At 41.5% G+C, this 15,395-nt stretch overlaps 1 protein-coding gene across 1 annotated transcript; it reads right to left on the bottom strand.

Annotated features, from left to right (window-relative positions):
* Positions 1 to 1,074: 1,074 nt before the first annotated feature.
* On the bottom strand, positions 1,075 to 3,665 carry C8H8orf90 (chromosome 8 C8orf90 homolog). Its single transcript, XM_087970381.1, has 2 exons — positions 3,617 to 3,665; positions 1,075 to 1,907 (listed from the first exon to the last, which is right to left on the bottom strand). The coding sequence occupies exons 1-2, from the start codon at positions 3,663 to 3,665 to the stop codon at positions 1,075 to 1,077; spliced, it is 882 nt and encodes a 293-aa protein (XP_087826507.1).
* Between the last annotated feature and the right edge of the window lie 11,730 nt (positions 3,666 to 15,395).

Genomic DNA, 15,395 nt, shown 5'->3' with positions numbered 1-15,395 from the left:
AAGGCTACCCATTCATTTTGTGAATCTGCTCGCGACCTGCTAACAAAAACCACCCACGTAGCCTATAACTCAAAAAAATGCCCTGAAGTTGCAACCCTTGCATTCTATTTTACAATTAACAGGGAAAGGAAAATGCTCTAGAAAAGAGATCCTGAGCCACAGAATATTTAGGCAACGTATTCTAACAAAACAGGGAGGAAAAATGGTGAGACTGAGCAAGACTGCTGGATCACGTGTGAGCAAGAGGTAGATCATGATTTACTGGTAAATACTGTTGATCAACCAGAGTGTCCTCATTTACAACCCACGTGCAGAAAGAAACTCATCCTTCTAGATTAACTGCTGAGAAGAACAAAAATGTTTAGGGAGAAAGGTTAAAAAAAATATAGGCTGGCTGGGGAATTCTAGGAGTGAAGTCCACAAGTCTCAAAAGTTGCCAAATTTGAAGACCTTGATTTAGAAAGAGAAAGAGCTAGTGAAGGTGGCCCACTTTTCATCTTTTAATAACCCCATAATCCCTTGCGGTGTGGAGTCTGGGCAACTGAATGGACTCAGTGTTTACTGGCCGGGTGACCTTCCTGTTGCCAATGTGGAGGTTTTTTTTATCCCCAGCAGATATATTCTCAGTGTGCCCAGAGAGAGAAGAGAGAAAGATCTGCCTCTACCTAGGATCGAACTCACAGCCTCCTGATGGTGAGGCGAGAGCTCCACCTCTAGGCCGCTGCACCACACTGAAGATCGATCCACTTTGCCTGCCTTGCATTTCTCATCCCAAAAGCTCCACAGCATAGAAGGCAGTCTTTTTTTATTACTCCCAATGCTGGGATAGAGATTGCAAGATTAAGGTTTGTTCCCTTCGCTGAAACATTTGGTAGTGCAACGGCGGGGCTGATATTAAAACTCGTAAGCTTTTACCTTTCAAAACAAAACAAAACCACAGTTGAACTTGGTGCCCTCACAGTTATGGAGGATATTTCTCAAAAAAAAACAACAACCCCACAACTATCATTCTCTGTTGTACAAAATAATAATAATAAATCCACTTGTTAGTATGATATACTGAACGTTGGGATGCTAAAATTGTCCGTGTTGCGTAGGGTTCATAAACTGAAGGCTGATGGGCTGCATGGAAGCTGAATTGGGGAGACCAATGGGGGCAGTTTGAATGGCCGGGTGGCCTTTGTTGTCCTGCAGGAGGAAAGATGGCTCGGCAGGCGCGGCCATGCACGGCACGCTGGTGAACACCATGATATCTGGCCGCAACGGGGAGCTGGTTTCCTGTGGGGCCGGCAGCCCCGCGGCACCACTGAGGGAGGCTTTGCTGGCGTAGCTGAGCGCCAGCTGCTCCAGCCGCCTCTTCTTGAAGAAAGCCTGGGTGGTGGCGTGCAGTGGTTGGAGAAGACGAGGGATGGGTTGTCCCGGGTGTAAGAAGAAATCAAAGCCGGAGCAATCGGCGGGGTCGTAGGCCGACGGGCGGGGCCCTTCGTTCTCGCCCGGCCAGGTGAAAGGGAAAGGGAGGGTAAAATCTTCGGTGAGCACCCGGATGGCAAAGTCATCTTCTTTCCCAAATTCCTTGTAGGCCCTTTGGATGCTGTGGAAATGCTCTTCCCATTTTTTCATGTCTCCGTCATAGATGTCTGGGAAGGAACCCGGAAGTGTCTGAAAGAGCCTGGAGAGAGTGGGGCCTGCTGGAGAACCGGACAAGCTGTAGATGACTCCGGTTGGAGTGCCGGACGAAACTGTCTGGTTAAAGATGGGGGATGGCTGGAGGGAGGTCAGCGGTGGGGGAAGCAGGAAGTCCTGTGAGCTGCTTCCTAGTTCTCCTCTGGGCTTGGATCCGCTCCCTGTAGTGGGAAGGGCCTTGCCCTGTTGCAGGGAAACTAGGGGCCCTGAAATCCCTCCATCACCTAGGTGGAACGTAAGGGAAAGGCAGCAAAGTTAGAGCTACATTTCAGCAAACCCACTTATTAGAAGTTCTCCGAAGCTCTTCGAAGAAGACAGTAAATAGTCCCTCCCGAATATTTATCTCATGATACAATAAATGGCAGATGTTGGATTGTACGGTCTCCATCAATGAAACAAGAGCTTCTTGTTCAGCCTTTGCTAATGGGATTCAGAAGAGAAGAATTTGTTGGCGCTCACAAATGAGAACTAGCTTGGAAATATCCCTAAAATGTGTGGAGTTTTGGTTAGATATGAGCAGTTGCAAGACGACAAAAGGAAGAACCTGAAGACCTATCAAAATGAAGAAATCTTTAAAATCGTGTTAGCGCAGTTTTATCCCTTCCAAAGAAAATCTACCAAGAAGGAAAACCATTTAACAAGGATTTTCCAAAACAAATCCAGTTAATTATTCCTCCCACCTTGTTATTTTGATTCTTGCCTTTGACTTTTATTTTGGTTCCCGCCCCCCATTTTTTAAAAAATGTAGATTACTTTTCATGTCTCATTTCAATCTCTTTGATCAATTTTATTTAAAAAGCAACCCATATGTAGTAGGACGTAACCCCCCCTCCCAAAAAAAACCAGAGAGCTGAAGGGGATACGTCTAATGATTCAATAATACTGTAGGCAGGTGACATTTTCAGTTTACTGTATTTTGGGGGCAAGATTAGTTTTGTTTAGCTGCTTAGAGGTTTAGAAAATCTATTTTGCCTGTTCTTGGAGGAAGCCTTTCATTGAACGTGAATGGTTTTGCCATGAAAAGGTGGCACATTTTTGACATCTAAGTGTTGTTAAAAAAAAAAGGTACAAATTGCTCACTTCTTTAAATTTTGCTAGTAAATAAACAGCAGCAACCAAGGACCTCCAAGAAGATGAGAGAATATGGCTATGGTAATAAAACGATGGAGAAACAACAGAGTCTTAAGAAATTATGAAGATTTCTTGCTGGGAAATTTGGCATATATAAGTGGATGATACTAAAACAAATATCCGTGCTGTATATGATCATCAGTAAGAAGTCAAACTTAGTTTAGGTTTAGAGCCACACCCATCTGTTGTTACTTCTTGGGTGACCTTAGGATAAGGGACTGGCCAAATTGTAGGGTGGTTGTAGAGATAATATGAAAGAATTACCACGTAATCTGCCTTGAGCTCTTCAAACAGTTTGGGTATATAAGTGTTAAGAACGCTGTTACATGGTTTTCAAGCCAGTTCTTATAAGAATGGAATAGAGGTACTGATAGCAATAGCACTTAGACTTCTATACCCTTTACAGTTTTCTCTAAGTGGTTTACAGAGTCAGCCTATTGCCCCCAACAATTTTGGGTCCTCATTTTACCCACCTCAGAAGGATGGAAGGCTAAGTCAACCCTGAGCCTGGTGAGATTTGAACTGCCAAATTGCAGTCAACTAGCAGTCGGCAGAAGTAGCTTGCAGTACTGCACTCTGACTACTACGCCACCATGGCTCAATAGTTCCTAGTTAGCATCCAGTGGAGAAATCTTGACCCTGTTCTCTCATTGACACTGCCAAGAACTCTAGCTGCTGCACTCAATTGTGACTTGCAATTGGACATCAGATGGGCCATCTTGTAGGGGTGAGATTTGGCCAGTTGCTTAGGCCTACCCTATGCTTGCTATATGGTCTACTCTAAGGCCTGTTGAGTCTTCACCTGGAGGATGGGATGGGTTGTCCAAAGTCTCTGCCCCTAAAGAAGCCATGGTCACGCCTGGGAAGTTGGTCTGAAAGGGGTGGAGGGCCCATTGTTGACTGCCGTTTCCTAGGAAACTACAATGGCTTTCTGATGACATCACAGCTGATCAAAGGGGAAATGACAATGTGATGCAAATAATCAGAACTGAATGGGGCTCTGGATATTTTTCTGTTGAGGGGACATTTATTTGGAAAGGGGTCATGTCTTTACAATCTGTTAATCCTGGATATCAAAATCACATTGTCTCCAGTTTTATGCAATGCATGGAATCCTAAATCTCAACAAACCAGGTTTATACAACATGCTAAATTACAAAACATTTAACCAACCCAGGTTAGCACTAACAAAGCTGAGCTTGTTAGTATATTCGCTAGGGCTTTACTTGATTTGATTGGAAGTTCTGTGCTATTGGGCACCACAAAGAGCCGTTCAAACCCTCTGTCTAAGATGAAGCCATGATTCACGGTACCGGTTCATTAGCCATAGTCCAATGAATCGAGGTTCAACTCTTCTTTAGGGACTATGGTAAGCGAAGCACATGTTTTACCTCCTATGGATTGGATCCAGAGGTGGTATTCAGTAGGCTCTGACCAGTTCTGGAGAACCGGTAACGGAAATTTTGAGTAGTTCAGAGAACCGCCAAATACCACTTCTGACTGACCCCACCCCCATCTATTCTCTGCCTCTCGAGTCCCAGCCGATCAGCTGGGTCTTCTTTGGTTGCCCTGCACAGGAGAACAGAGCTGGAAAGCAGGTTACTGGGGTGGGGAGGGAATGAGGATTTTGCAGTAACTTTCCCCCAGAGGTGGGGAGGGAATGGGGATTTTGCAGTATATCCTTCCCCTGGAGTGGGGTGAAAATGTGGGTTTTACAGTATCCTTCCCCTGGAGTGGGAAGGGAATGGAGATTTTACAGTATTTTAGCCCTGCTACGCCCACCAAGCCATGCCCACAGAATCGGTAATAACATTTTTTGAATCCCACCACTGATTGGATCCATATGTTTTAAATGGTAATAAGATTTGAGACGGGAGCATCTACTGAGTGAGTTTGCTCCTACTTACAGAAGGTCTGCTCAATAACACATTAATTCCCAATGGAAGGACAAATAGATTGATGAACATTTCAGACATTGGAAGATATATAAATGACCCCATGCAAAAGGTGCCAAGCTCACAATGACAGTGGGTAAAAAAAACCTTTGGTTATAATATAGAACATGGGTCTTCAAACTTGGCAAGTTTAAGACTTGTGGACTTCAACTCCCAGAATTCCTGAGCTAACATGATTGGAGGAGGGATTCTGGGAGATGAAGTCCACAAGCCTTAAAGCTGTCAAGTTTGAAGACCCCAGAATAGAACTAGAGAAATGGCAAAACGTATGGGGAAGGAACTATCAATTGACAATGGCAACTTCTTATAAAGAAAATGTATATTAAATGTTTTATAGATGGCACTTACCACCTGCTAGGTTAGCTAAAATGTTCAAAAAATATATCTAGCAAATGTTGGAAATGTAACCAAAAAACAGGCACATATCATAGGTGGTGGACTTGTGTCAATGCAAAAAGAAGAATCTTTGGCAAAAACGCATAAGTGGTTAGAAAAGGTGATACGAAAACCTGTAGATTTTAAACCTGAATTGTTTTTATTAGGTATAGCATCAGAAAAATGCCAGAAACAAAGTATATATTTAATATTGCATCTCTTAGCAGCAGTGAGGATTATATTTGCACAATATTGGAAAAATGAAGAAACACGGCAAGAGGAGAGATAATCAGGAAGATACAGATTGTGTTGAAATGGACAGACACTGAAGATTAAACAGAAAAGACACAATATTATCAAACATGGACTTCATTTTACCAGTGGTTGGAAAAAAGAGGTGGAAATTAAGAATGTAATCTGAATTGTTAAGCAAATTAAATAACCCAGACAATACGATGTTTATTGGGCACTAACAAAATGTAAATAGAAGATCAATAAAATATTTATTTTGAAAAAGGTATCAGGCTTTGAACTACCACACTAGCAATGGACAATCCTGAATAGGATTCACACCTCATATAGTGAGACTTATTGTATAAATGGGGCATTGCATCCTCCCCTGTTTGACTGTCAGGTCCCATGTCAAACAAGATCACATTGTGACCAGCTGTAAGCTAAGGGCATATACTGGTCCAGCATCTTTTTTTAAAAAAATAAATGATGCTGCACTTCAATAGTTAGCCTAAACCAGAGGTCTTCGAACTTGACAGCTTTAAGGCTTGTAGACTTCAACTCCCAGAATTCCTCCTCCAGTCATGTTAGCTCAGGAATTCTGGGAGTTGAAGTCCACAAGTCGTAAACTTGCCAAGTTTGAAGACCCTTGGCCTAAACACTACATATTTTTTAAACATATTTTGACTACATATTTTTTAAACATATTTTGTTCTGTATTTTTTTTAAATTTAGGTGAAATGATATTATATATTGCAAGTGCATGTATGACATGCCATACACTTAATAAATAAATGTGAGTTTGGAGTCGTTGGGTAAATCTCAGGAGTTTTGGGGGAAGAAAAAGGTATTGAGTGTTGAAAATTATTCTCTTCATAACTCAGGAACCCCAATGGTGGTTTAGTAAAAGGGGTCATATGATCTGTCTTGCAATCTATTGCTTTTCACGCTAAGCTTTGGATAACAGATTGAGTTGGAAGGGACCTTGTAGGTCATCTAGTCCAACCCCCTGCCTAAGCGGGAGTCCCTACACCATTTCTGACAAATGGCAGTCCAATCTCTTATTGAAAGTTTCCAGTGATGAAGCTCCCACAACTTCCAAGGGCAACTTCTGTTCCATGGGTTGATTGTTCTCACTGTCAGAATAGTTTCTCCTTATTTCTAGGTTAAATCTCTCCATTATTCCTCGACTGGCCTTTGGGTGCTTTAGAAAATAGCTAAATAGGGTTGAGGGCGTGGCCAGCCAGAAGTTACTATTGGTTTGGCGACCCATGCCAAATCCTTGCTACCGGTTCTCTTGAACTGGTGCGTACTGGCTGAATACCACCACTGGGCTTCCCCCATTGACTTGACTTGTCAGCAGGTTGCAAAAGGGGATCACGTGACCCTGGGACATTGTGACCGTCATAAATGTGAGTTGCCAAGCATCCGGATATAATCACATGGCCATGGGGATGCTGCAATGGTTGTGAAAAATGGTCATAAGTCATGTTTTTTCAATGCCGTTGTAACTTTGAACGGTCACTAAATGAACTGTTGTAAGTTGAGGACTACCTGTACCACAATTTCGCCCAACTTGAGTGCTTTCCAGATGTGCCCATTTCCCAGAATTCTTCCACCAGCATGGCCATTGCAGAAGATTTTCCAAGTCTGCAAATCTGGAAGAAACTGTGGGGAAAGCTGAGCTAGAAATTAAAGGGGACAGCAAGTCTCAGCTATCTGATTTCTTTGACACCAATTTAAGGCTGTCAAAAGCTTCTAGTGTCTTAATTCTAGTGGTGGGGACCATGTTATAGATGTTTGGTTGAGTGTTTTTGCAGTTTTTTTTGCTTTAATCACTAGGTGGCAGCAAAACACAACAGTTTGTCTTTTTCCAAAATTCAAAGTGAACTGTTCATGGATTATTGATAATACTTTGCAAGTGAGGTTTGTTGATTCTTGTTGTTTTCTTTCTATATAGGAGCCAAAGAGATGAATCCTTCAGCTAATAATTGCAAATAAAATATGCTTCATGCTTCAAATAAAAATTAATGGCAAACCCACTTCCTGCCAACTCTGGCTTCCTTGTGGAAAAAAATAAATGTAAACATTGATAACATTGAGCTATATAACAATATATGCTATTATATAATAATAAAATGAATGAAATATTATAATTATTCATTTAATGATCTTAAGCACCACGATAACTCTTGCCTCTGCCATTGGACTGAATCACATGAGGGCAGCTGGAAAGTTAAATGTTTGCCCCATCAGTCACTCTACTCCATAAGAGGTATACAGTGGTGGGATTCATTTTCTTTTTACTACCAGTTCTGTCGGCGTGGCTTGGTGGACCTGGCTTGGTAGGCGTTGTTGAGGTAATTCCCCGTTAGGAGAATGAGCGCATACAGGGAGACGTATTTGAGAGTAGTGTTTGAATAATACACACACAGCACACAGATACACTGTACAGTAAATGTAGGTGTTTACTTTCAGAAACGTTAAGCAAAGTTCAAACACAGTCCAAAGTCATTCACAGGTAAGATCAGTCCAGTTCAGTAAGATCAGTCCAGGGATAATCCAATAACAAAGTCCAGTGTCAAAAACAATTCAGTATCAGACTTACATCAAATCCATGAATACCAGTCAATTATGAGGAACGGCAATATTCTCCAACAGAAGGAAAACAGACTCACTCAGACTTCTTCTGAGACTAAGACTAAAACTAGACAACCCAGGTTTTTGGCTCCATCTTATGGCCGTTTGAGAAACCACACCCAATTACACTTTTAGGATTCTCTTAAAGAGACAGTATTAAAATGTTTATCCTGGTTTATATATTGTCCAACCCAAATAGCTGTTAGGTGACTTACATTCCTAACAGGCGTGGCAGGGGAAGGTTGCTGCAAAATCCTCATTCCCTCCACATCCCGCTAACCTGCTTTCCAGCTCCGTTCTCCTGTGCAGGGCAACCAAAGGAGACCCAGCCAATCAGCTGGGAGGTAGCAATAGACTGACCATCAGCTGGAACTCAGAGGCTGGGAGGCAGCAAATCGATCGATTGGATGCCCCAACCTTACAGGATAGGTCTCCCTGCAGCCTCCCGGGAGTTGAAACGGTATGCATGGGGACTCCTGGAAGGGGCTGGGCGGGTGGGCGGGGTCAGTCAGAGTAGGTGGTATTTGCCGGTTCTCCAACCTGGTCAAAATCCCCACCGGTTCCATTGGAACCGGTTGAATACCACCTCTGGAGATGTGGGTATTTATCTGTAACTGAATTAACTTGACTTTTATCCTGGATTGACTCATAAAGGTACTTCCACAGATTGGCTATGTCCAAGAAGTTAAGTTTCCACAACCAAGCAAACAAATTTGGTTTCAGAAAAAAACTATCCTGTAATCTACAACTCTTACACTGCAAAAACATATGGACGACACAACTCGACCAGGGCAAAGCAATAGACGCAATCTACATAGACTTCTGTAAAGCCTTTGATTCAGTGGTACACGACAAACTACTCCTAAAAGTAAAATCCTATGGTATCTCTGGACAACTGAATAACTGGATAGAAGCATTCCTGTCAAACAGACAACAAATGGTCAAAATCGGGAGCGTCCTATCAAATCCAGTACCTGTCAATAGTGGTGTCCCCCAAGGCAGTGTTCTAGGACCAACTCTCTTCATACTCTACATAAACGACCTCTGTGATCATATCAAGAGCAATTGCGTTCTCTTCGCTGATGATGTAAAGCTGTTCAATACCACAGACAATACTGCTACCCTACAAAAAGATCTTGACTATGTATCCGAATGGTCAAACAAATGGCAACTTCAAATCTCAACAAATAAATGCTCTGTCTTACATATTGGCAAAAAAAAATCAGAAAATAAAATACAAGCTGAATAGTCAAGAACTTGTTGATGACCCAAGCTCTGTAAAGGACCTTGGAATACTCACCTCTAATGATCTAAGTGCTAGAGCCCACTGCAACTACACAGCCAAAAAGGCATTAAGAGTTGTTAACTTAATCCTACGTAGCTTTTTCTCTGGTAATATCACACTACTAACCAGAGCATACAAAACATTTGCTAGACCAATGCTCGAATACAGTTCATCAGTCTGGAACCCACATTACGTATCTGATATTAGCACAATTGAGAAAGTCCAGAAATATTTCACAAGAAGAGTTCTCCACTCCTCTACTCGTTGTAGAATACCTTATGCCACCAGACTTGAAATTCTAGAACTAGAAAACCTTGAATTACGCCGCCTTCGGTCTGACTTAAGCATGGTATATAAAATCATACATTGCAATGTCCTACCTGTCAGTGAATACTTCAGCTTCAACCATAACAACACAAGAGCACACAATAGATACAAACTCAAAGTAAACCGCACCAAACTTGATTGCAGGAAATACGACTTCAGCAATAGAGTGGTCAATGTCTGGAATATTCTACCCGACTCTGTAGTTTCTTCCCCAAACCCCAAAAACTTTAACCTTAGACTGTCTACTATTGACCTCACCCCTTTCCTAAGAGGTCTGTAGGGGGCGTGCATAAGCGCACCAACGTGCCTACCGTCCCTGTCCTATTGTTTCTCTTATTCTTTTATTTTTCTTATATGTACCCATTTCATGTATTCACAACTATGTATACACATACTTATTATCTTGTAAACAATTGGCAAATCAAATAAATAAATAAATAAATAAAGTTGAAAATATGCTGAATTTCACTCAAGTAAGCGTGTCGTGTGAATGCAACTGAGGAATCACAAGGGCTCATTTTCTGCTCTCTGAAAGAGTTCTCTGAAATAGAGATCCATAAAGGTTGCCAGTTTTCTGTGCACTGCTTCTCAGTTGTCTCGGATTTCCAGCCCTTGTCCTACTAACTAGGATAATATTTGGTGCTTTGTGTCACTCAGATTCCAAACAAGGTTTGGGCAAAGGAGAGTTTCTGACCTTGCTTTTCTCTTTATAACTCGAAAAAATAAAAATCCACAGGACATATTCCAACTCCTTTAGGTTTGCAATGTTGAGTACATCATATCAATAACCAAAAGCGAATCACAAAACAAGCACTGGATAAAAATAATTAGCTGCTGTAGTCGAAACCAAGATTAAAATCAAAGTGACAAAGTGAAAGAGAGAGATTTTAAAGATGTGTCATTCAGAAATCCCATTTCAAAACTGGACACTGTTTCCTGCAAGGAAATTATCTTAAAAGGCCACAGTTCTAAAATCCCACACCAATTCCTGTAAAATTGAGCAAGTTTTTCCCTCTGGGAGCCATCTAATTTTCCTTTAAATTGCATCCATTTTTTATTTGTTTTTAAAAGTCGTTTATTTAGTTGTCCATGTTGAATCCATGCAACATGGCAGGAGATTTTTCCAAATCTCTTGGGAGAGAAGATTTAGTAGATTCTGAAGTTCTGAAAATTCAGATAATTGCTGCATTCTGATTCCTTTGGGATAAAAGCAGAGGCGACCAACTGTGGCAACTTTAAGACCTGTGAACTTCAACTCCCAGAATTCCCCAGCCAGCCAGCCAGCCATGGTGGGGAATTCTGGGAGTTGAACTCCACAAATCTTGAAAGTTGCCAGGGTTGGACACCCAACCCTGGCATAAAGTGACAAGGTGATCACAAGAAGGCAGGTTTCTTGCCCTCTGAACACTTGTATAACCACAGTTACAACAAAGATTTTCAGTGGAAGCTCCCTTGTTTATAACACTATTCCTTTTTCTAATCCAATTTGCCTGTCCCAACTTGGGATGGAGAGTTTCATCCATTTTATTAGTTTTTGTGTCTGGTGTCTTGGTTCATGTTGTCACTAAAAGTTGATCGTCTGCTCATTTTCATCTCTTCTTTATTTTGTCATTCAGATTATTATTATCTTCTGTTACCTATATTGCTGCCCAGATATGGGAGAGACCTTTAAAAATTGGCTAAAGAGCTGCCCAACCCTCACCCCTGTGAGAAAGAAAAATAATTAAATTATTTTTTAATCAAATTAAATGTATTAAGAATGGTGGGAAAACACCAGGTTTGAAACCACAAATGGCCTTTCAAAATTCTCCGCTTGGTTTGTCATCAGGTAAATTAGAGCCTGATATCATCTATATTCTTTTAAAAGTCAGGTTCACCCTCAGAAATATGAAGCCCGGGGATGGAAGGCAAAATAGCCTTTGATTCCTTCTGCACAAACATATCCTGATGATAAGAAATAAGCCAGCTTTGTTTTCCAAGAACTGGACAACTGGACAGAAGATAACCATGCACAATGCTTTACTGTGCCACACACTCCCCCAAAATAGCCTGTTGCCCTGAGTTAACCTCACTCTCCTAGGCTTGATGTAGCCAGCAAATATGTCTTTCATGCTCAGTCCTTAAAAAATAATAAAAGTCTGAAAAGTTTGTAAAGTGCCATTCAGCCTTTACCTGCCTCCGAAAGGTCTTGCCCTGGTTGGGGTGAGGTGCTGGCCTTGGGGGAAAGGCACTGGAAACATGGAGGCTGCCTGGAAAGATGGTTTATTGATGAAGCGGAACCACCAACCACGTGTGATTCTGGGCAGCCAAACAAAATGGAGTTGAGAGTGGGTAGGTTTTTATACCTTCTTTTGGGCTTTGTATTTCAGCTTCCTGTTCCTGTGCAAGAACATGTCCTTTAATATTCTATTGGCCGTGGGGTCATGTAGGGGTCATAGATGGCTCTAGTGGCAAAAGAGGAAATGGGAATCCTAGGTGCTTGTCTGAGTTAATCTGGTCAGCCTCTGGCTTCTTGTTTATCTAAGCTCCTGGGTGAAGTTTGTATTGTTCTGGGAGTGGTCCAATGAAGGGGCTTTGGACTGCTATGGGCTGCTTCTAATCCTACTATTCTGCCTTTGTTTCCAAATATCCAGTCTTGAATGGATGACTAAATCTGCATTTCTAAAAGGTGCCCTCCTCAGTTTCTGCTTAGGGGCAGGGAGACTGGGGTGGTTTCTGAATAGGCTGGCCCAATCTTCCTTAATGGGCACAAAATATCTGCTGGAAGCTATTAAGAAAGACTCAATCTGCTTCCTGCCTCTGAAAAAATATTCCATGTTTTTCCATTTCTCATTTAGGGAAATATAATATTCTGCCTTTTTTAAATATTCCTCAAAATAGTTCATTCTTCTAAGAGGACCAAAGTGGCTTCCCACACTATGCATTAGTCATTATAACTAATGCATAACTGTATAACTAATGCATATAACTGTACTTTATTATATTATACATATTCTTTTTTTATAAGTTTTTATTTTTTTTATCTTGAACATATCATCTTCCATTAAGCAATGTGTCATCTAGGTACAACTATCTCTATGCTATTTACAATATTCAATTCATTGATAGTAATTCTCTAATCTTACAATCTTAATAATCAGCACTATAACTCTATTCATTTTTCCCTCTTAACATATCTTCTAATGAAAATATAATATATTGGGTATGGTAATCTTAACAATCATATATAATAATCATAATATGTTTACATCTCTATCTTAACATATATTGCACATATTTTTATTTGTCTTCTGAACTGTTATTCTCAGTTGTTTTTTTGTTAGAAAGATGTATGCAATGGTCCTATTGTACATTTTATTGATTCTGGCAATATGGCTGTCCTAAATAATTTATTTTAATTTGACAAAAGCTGGGTGGGGATTTAAACACAAAGAAGCTCTCAAAATTCTCCACTTGGCTTGTCATTGGATAGGTTAGACAATTACATTTTATCATTCTTTTTGATGGTCAGATATCTATGGAGATTCTTAGTCATCTGGTTCATGGTTGTCCCAAAAGTGCTTTTTTCAAGAGACAACAGGACTTTCTGGTTTTTATTTGAAGACGTTTCGCTTCTCATCCAAGAAGCTTCTTCAGCTCTGACTGGATGGTGGGGAATGGAAAGATTTATACTCCTTGCAGACAGCTGGTCATTTGCATCCTTTTAGCGTGTCGTTGAGTGGTGCAAATGGGTGTGGAGCCTTCTTGGAACTGTTGAAAGGACTGTGTTGTAGACTGGAGATAGATGATATCGCATCCCTCCGCCTCTATTGATGGTCAGGTTCACTCTCAGAAGAATGATACAGCAGGTGGAAGAGGAAAAACTTTGAGCTTATGTGCAGAAAATGTATTCTGGGAATAAGAAAAACATCCAAGTTTAACTTGGCACCAAATCCTTTCTTATGATGAATTAATCCTTCTGACCTTTCTCAATTGATAAGTTAATTTGAAGGCAGCATCAATGGCTCCTTTCAGTTTGGGCAGTCTGGCTTGTGCAGATACTTCCATAAACATCCATCCTCAACCCACCCGTTCATACTTACTTTCGCATCTTGGGAAGGAAACCTCGAGCTGAGAGAAATGAAGCTGTCCTTCGCGGGTGCTGCTTTGTTGATATCTGTGCTCTGCACTCTTGCTCAGGTGAGGGGAAACCTGAATTTTAAGAAAAGCAAGTTAGGGGACGGGGGAAGGAGAAACCTCTGTGTATCAAAGTACTGTGGGTTAAACCCAGAACAAATTAGTCCCTCTCAGGTTCTTGAGAAATCTTAGATACAACCAATCAGGTTGTGTAAAACTTCACCAAGATTACATATGAATGCTATTCAAGTGTATCTCTAACTGGAACCATCTTTCTGAATCAAATTTGCCAATCTGATTGGATGCGGCAATTTTTCAAAGCAGTTTCAAATATTCATTTGGACAAAGGTTCATCAAATCAAGGATTCTGTTCTGATCAGAAGGATTTTTTGCACATTCTTTAATAACAACAACCTTGAGTTTATTTTAGTGTGTAAGAATAAGACATGGGGTGGGGGTTCACACATTGTCTTAAATTGCACCTTATTTGGTTTAGGCTTTGTATCGATTGGAAAGCTAGGCCTTGATTTCCAGCAATGGGTTTTAATGACTCGGATTATTATTGCATCCCTTGGTTTCCCACCCTCGATAGATTTACTTCCACCCATGGTTTATTGTATATTGGGGAGTAGTACATCAGAGAGAGAGAGAGAGAGAGAAGGGGAGAGAGAGAAGGAGAAAGGGAGAGAAGGAAAGAGAGAAGGAGAGAGAGAAGGAGAGGAGAGAAGGAGAGAGAGAGAAGGAGAGAGAGAAGGAGAAAGAGAAGGAAAGAGAGAAGAGAGAGAGAGAGGAGAGAGAGAGAGAATCCATGGGGACAAAGAAAGGACACAGAGCTTCATTGGGACAGAGAAGGTGGTGTAGATATGGGAGGACCATGCCAAGGCACCAAAAATATGTCCAGCTCTCAGAGAAGCTTTCAGAATAACTCACAAAATAAGAGTTGGAACAGACCTTCTAGTCCCAGCCTCTGCTTATTGGGTCCATGATAGAAAGTGTCTTCACATACTGTATAACAGTATAGTACGCTGGTTTAACAGCCGCGGACAGGAAGGCACTGCAGAGAGTGATTAATTCAGCATAGGAAACCATTGGTTTCTCCCTAACACCACTGGATGGCATCACCAGATCTCACTGTTTCAGCAGAGTAGAGAAGATACTTAGGGATGCTTCACACCCTGGCCAGTGTCACTTTTCATTTTTACCATCGGGCAGAAGACACAAAAGTATAGCCAGCCAGACAAACAGGTTTAAAAACAGCTTCTACCCATGGGCTGTCAGACTCCTAAACCCAATATAGCACCACAAACAGATTAATATGATGAATTTCTCTGGTGCCAGTGTAGTGTGTAATATGCATATACCATGACATAAGATCATACACCAGAGTGTCATGCCCCTGTCAGAGTCTGAATCCGAGGAGGAAGACGAAGAGCTGACAGGGAATGGGAGTGTGGCTCTGTTGGCTGTGGAGAAAACTGGGGAAGGGCAAAGTCTGGCTGGGCAGAGCAGGGAAGAGGTAGAACAAGAGAGAGGGAGTTCAGAGGAAGACCCAGGCCCACCCCCTCTTCATCCTAGGACACGCAGGAACGGAGAAGAGAGCAACATGAGTTGCATCACTTACGGGGAAGGAAAGGGCCCTGATTCCCTTCATT

The sequence above is a fragment of the Notechis scutatus genome, chromosome 8, assembly GCF_049901735.1.
Source record: "Notechis scutatus isolate UNSWTSFEM ecotype Mainland chromosome 8, rNotScu1.2, whole genome shotgun sequence".
Taxonomy (NCBI): domain Eukaryota; kingdom Metazoa; phylum Chordata; class Lepidosauria; order Squamata; family Elapidae; genus Notechis; species Notechis scutatus.
Note: the sequence above shows the minus strand (reverse complement) of the source record. Positions and strands in the feature narration are given on the sequence as shown.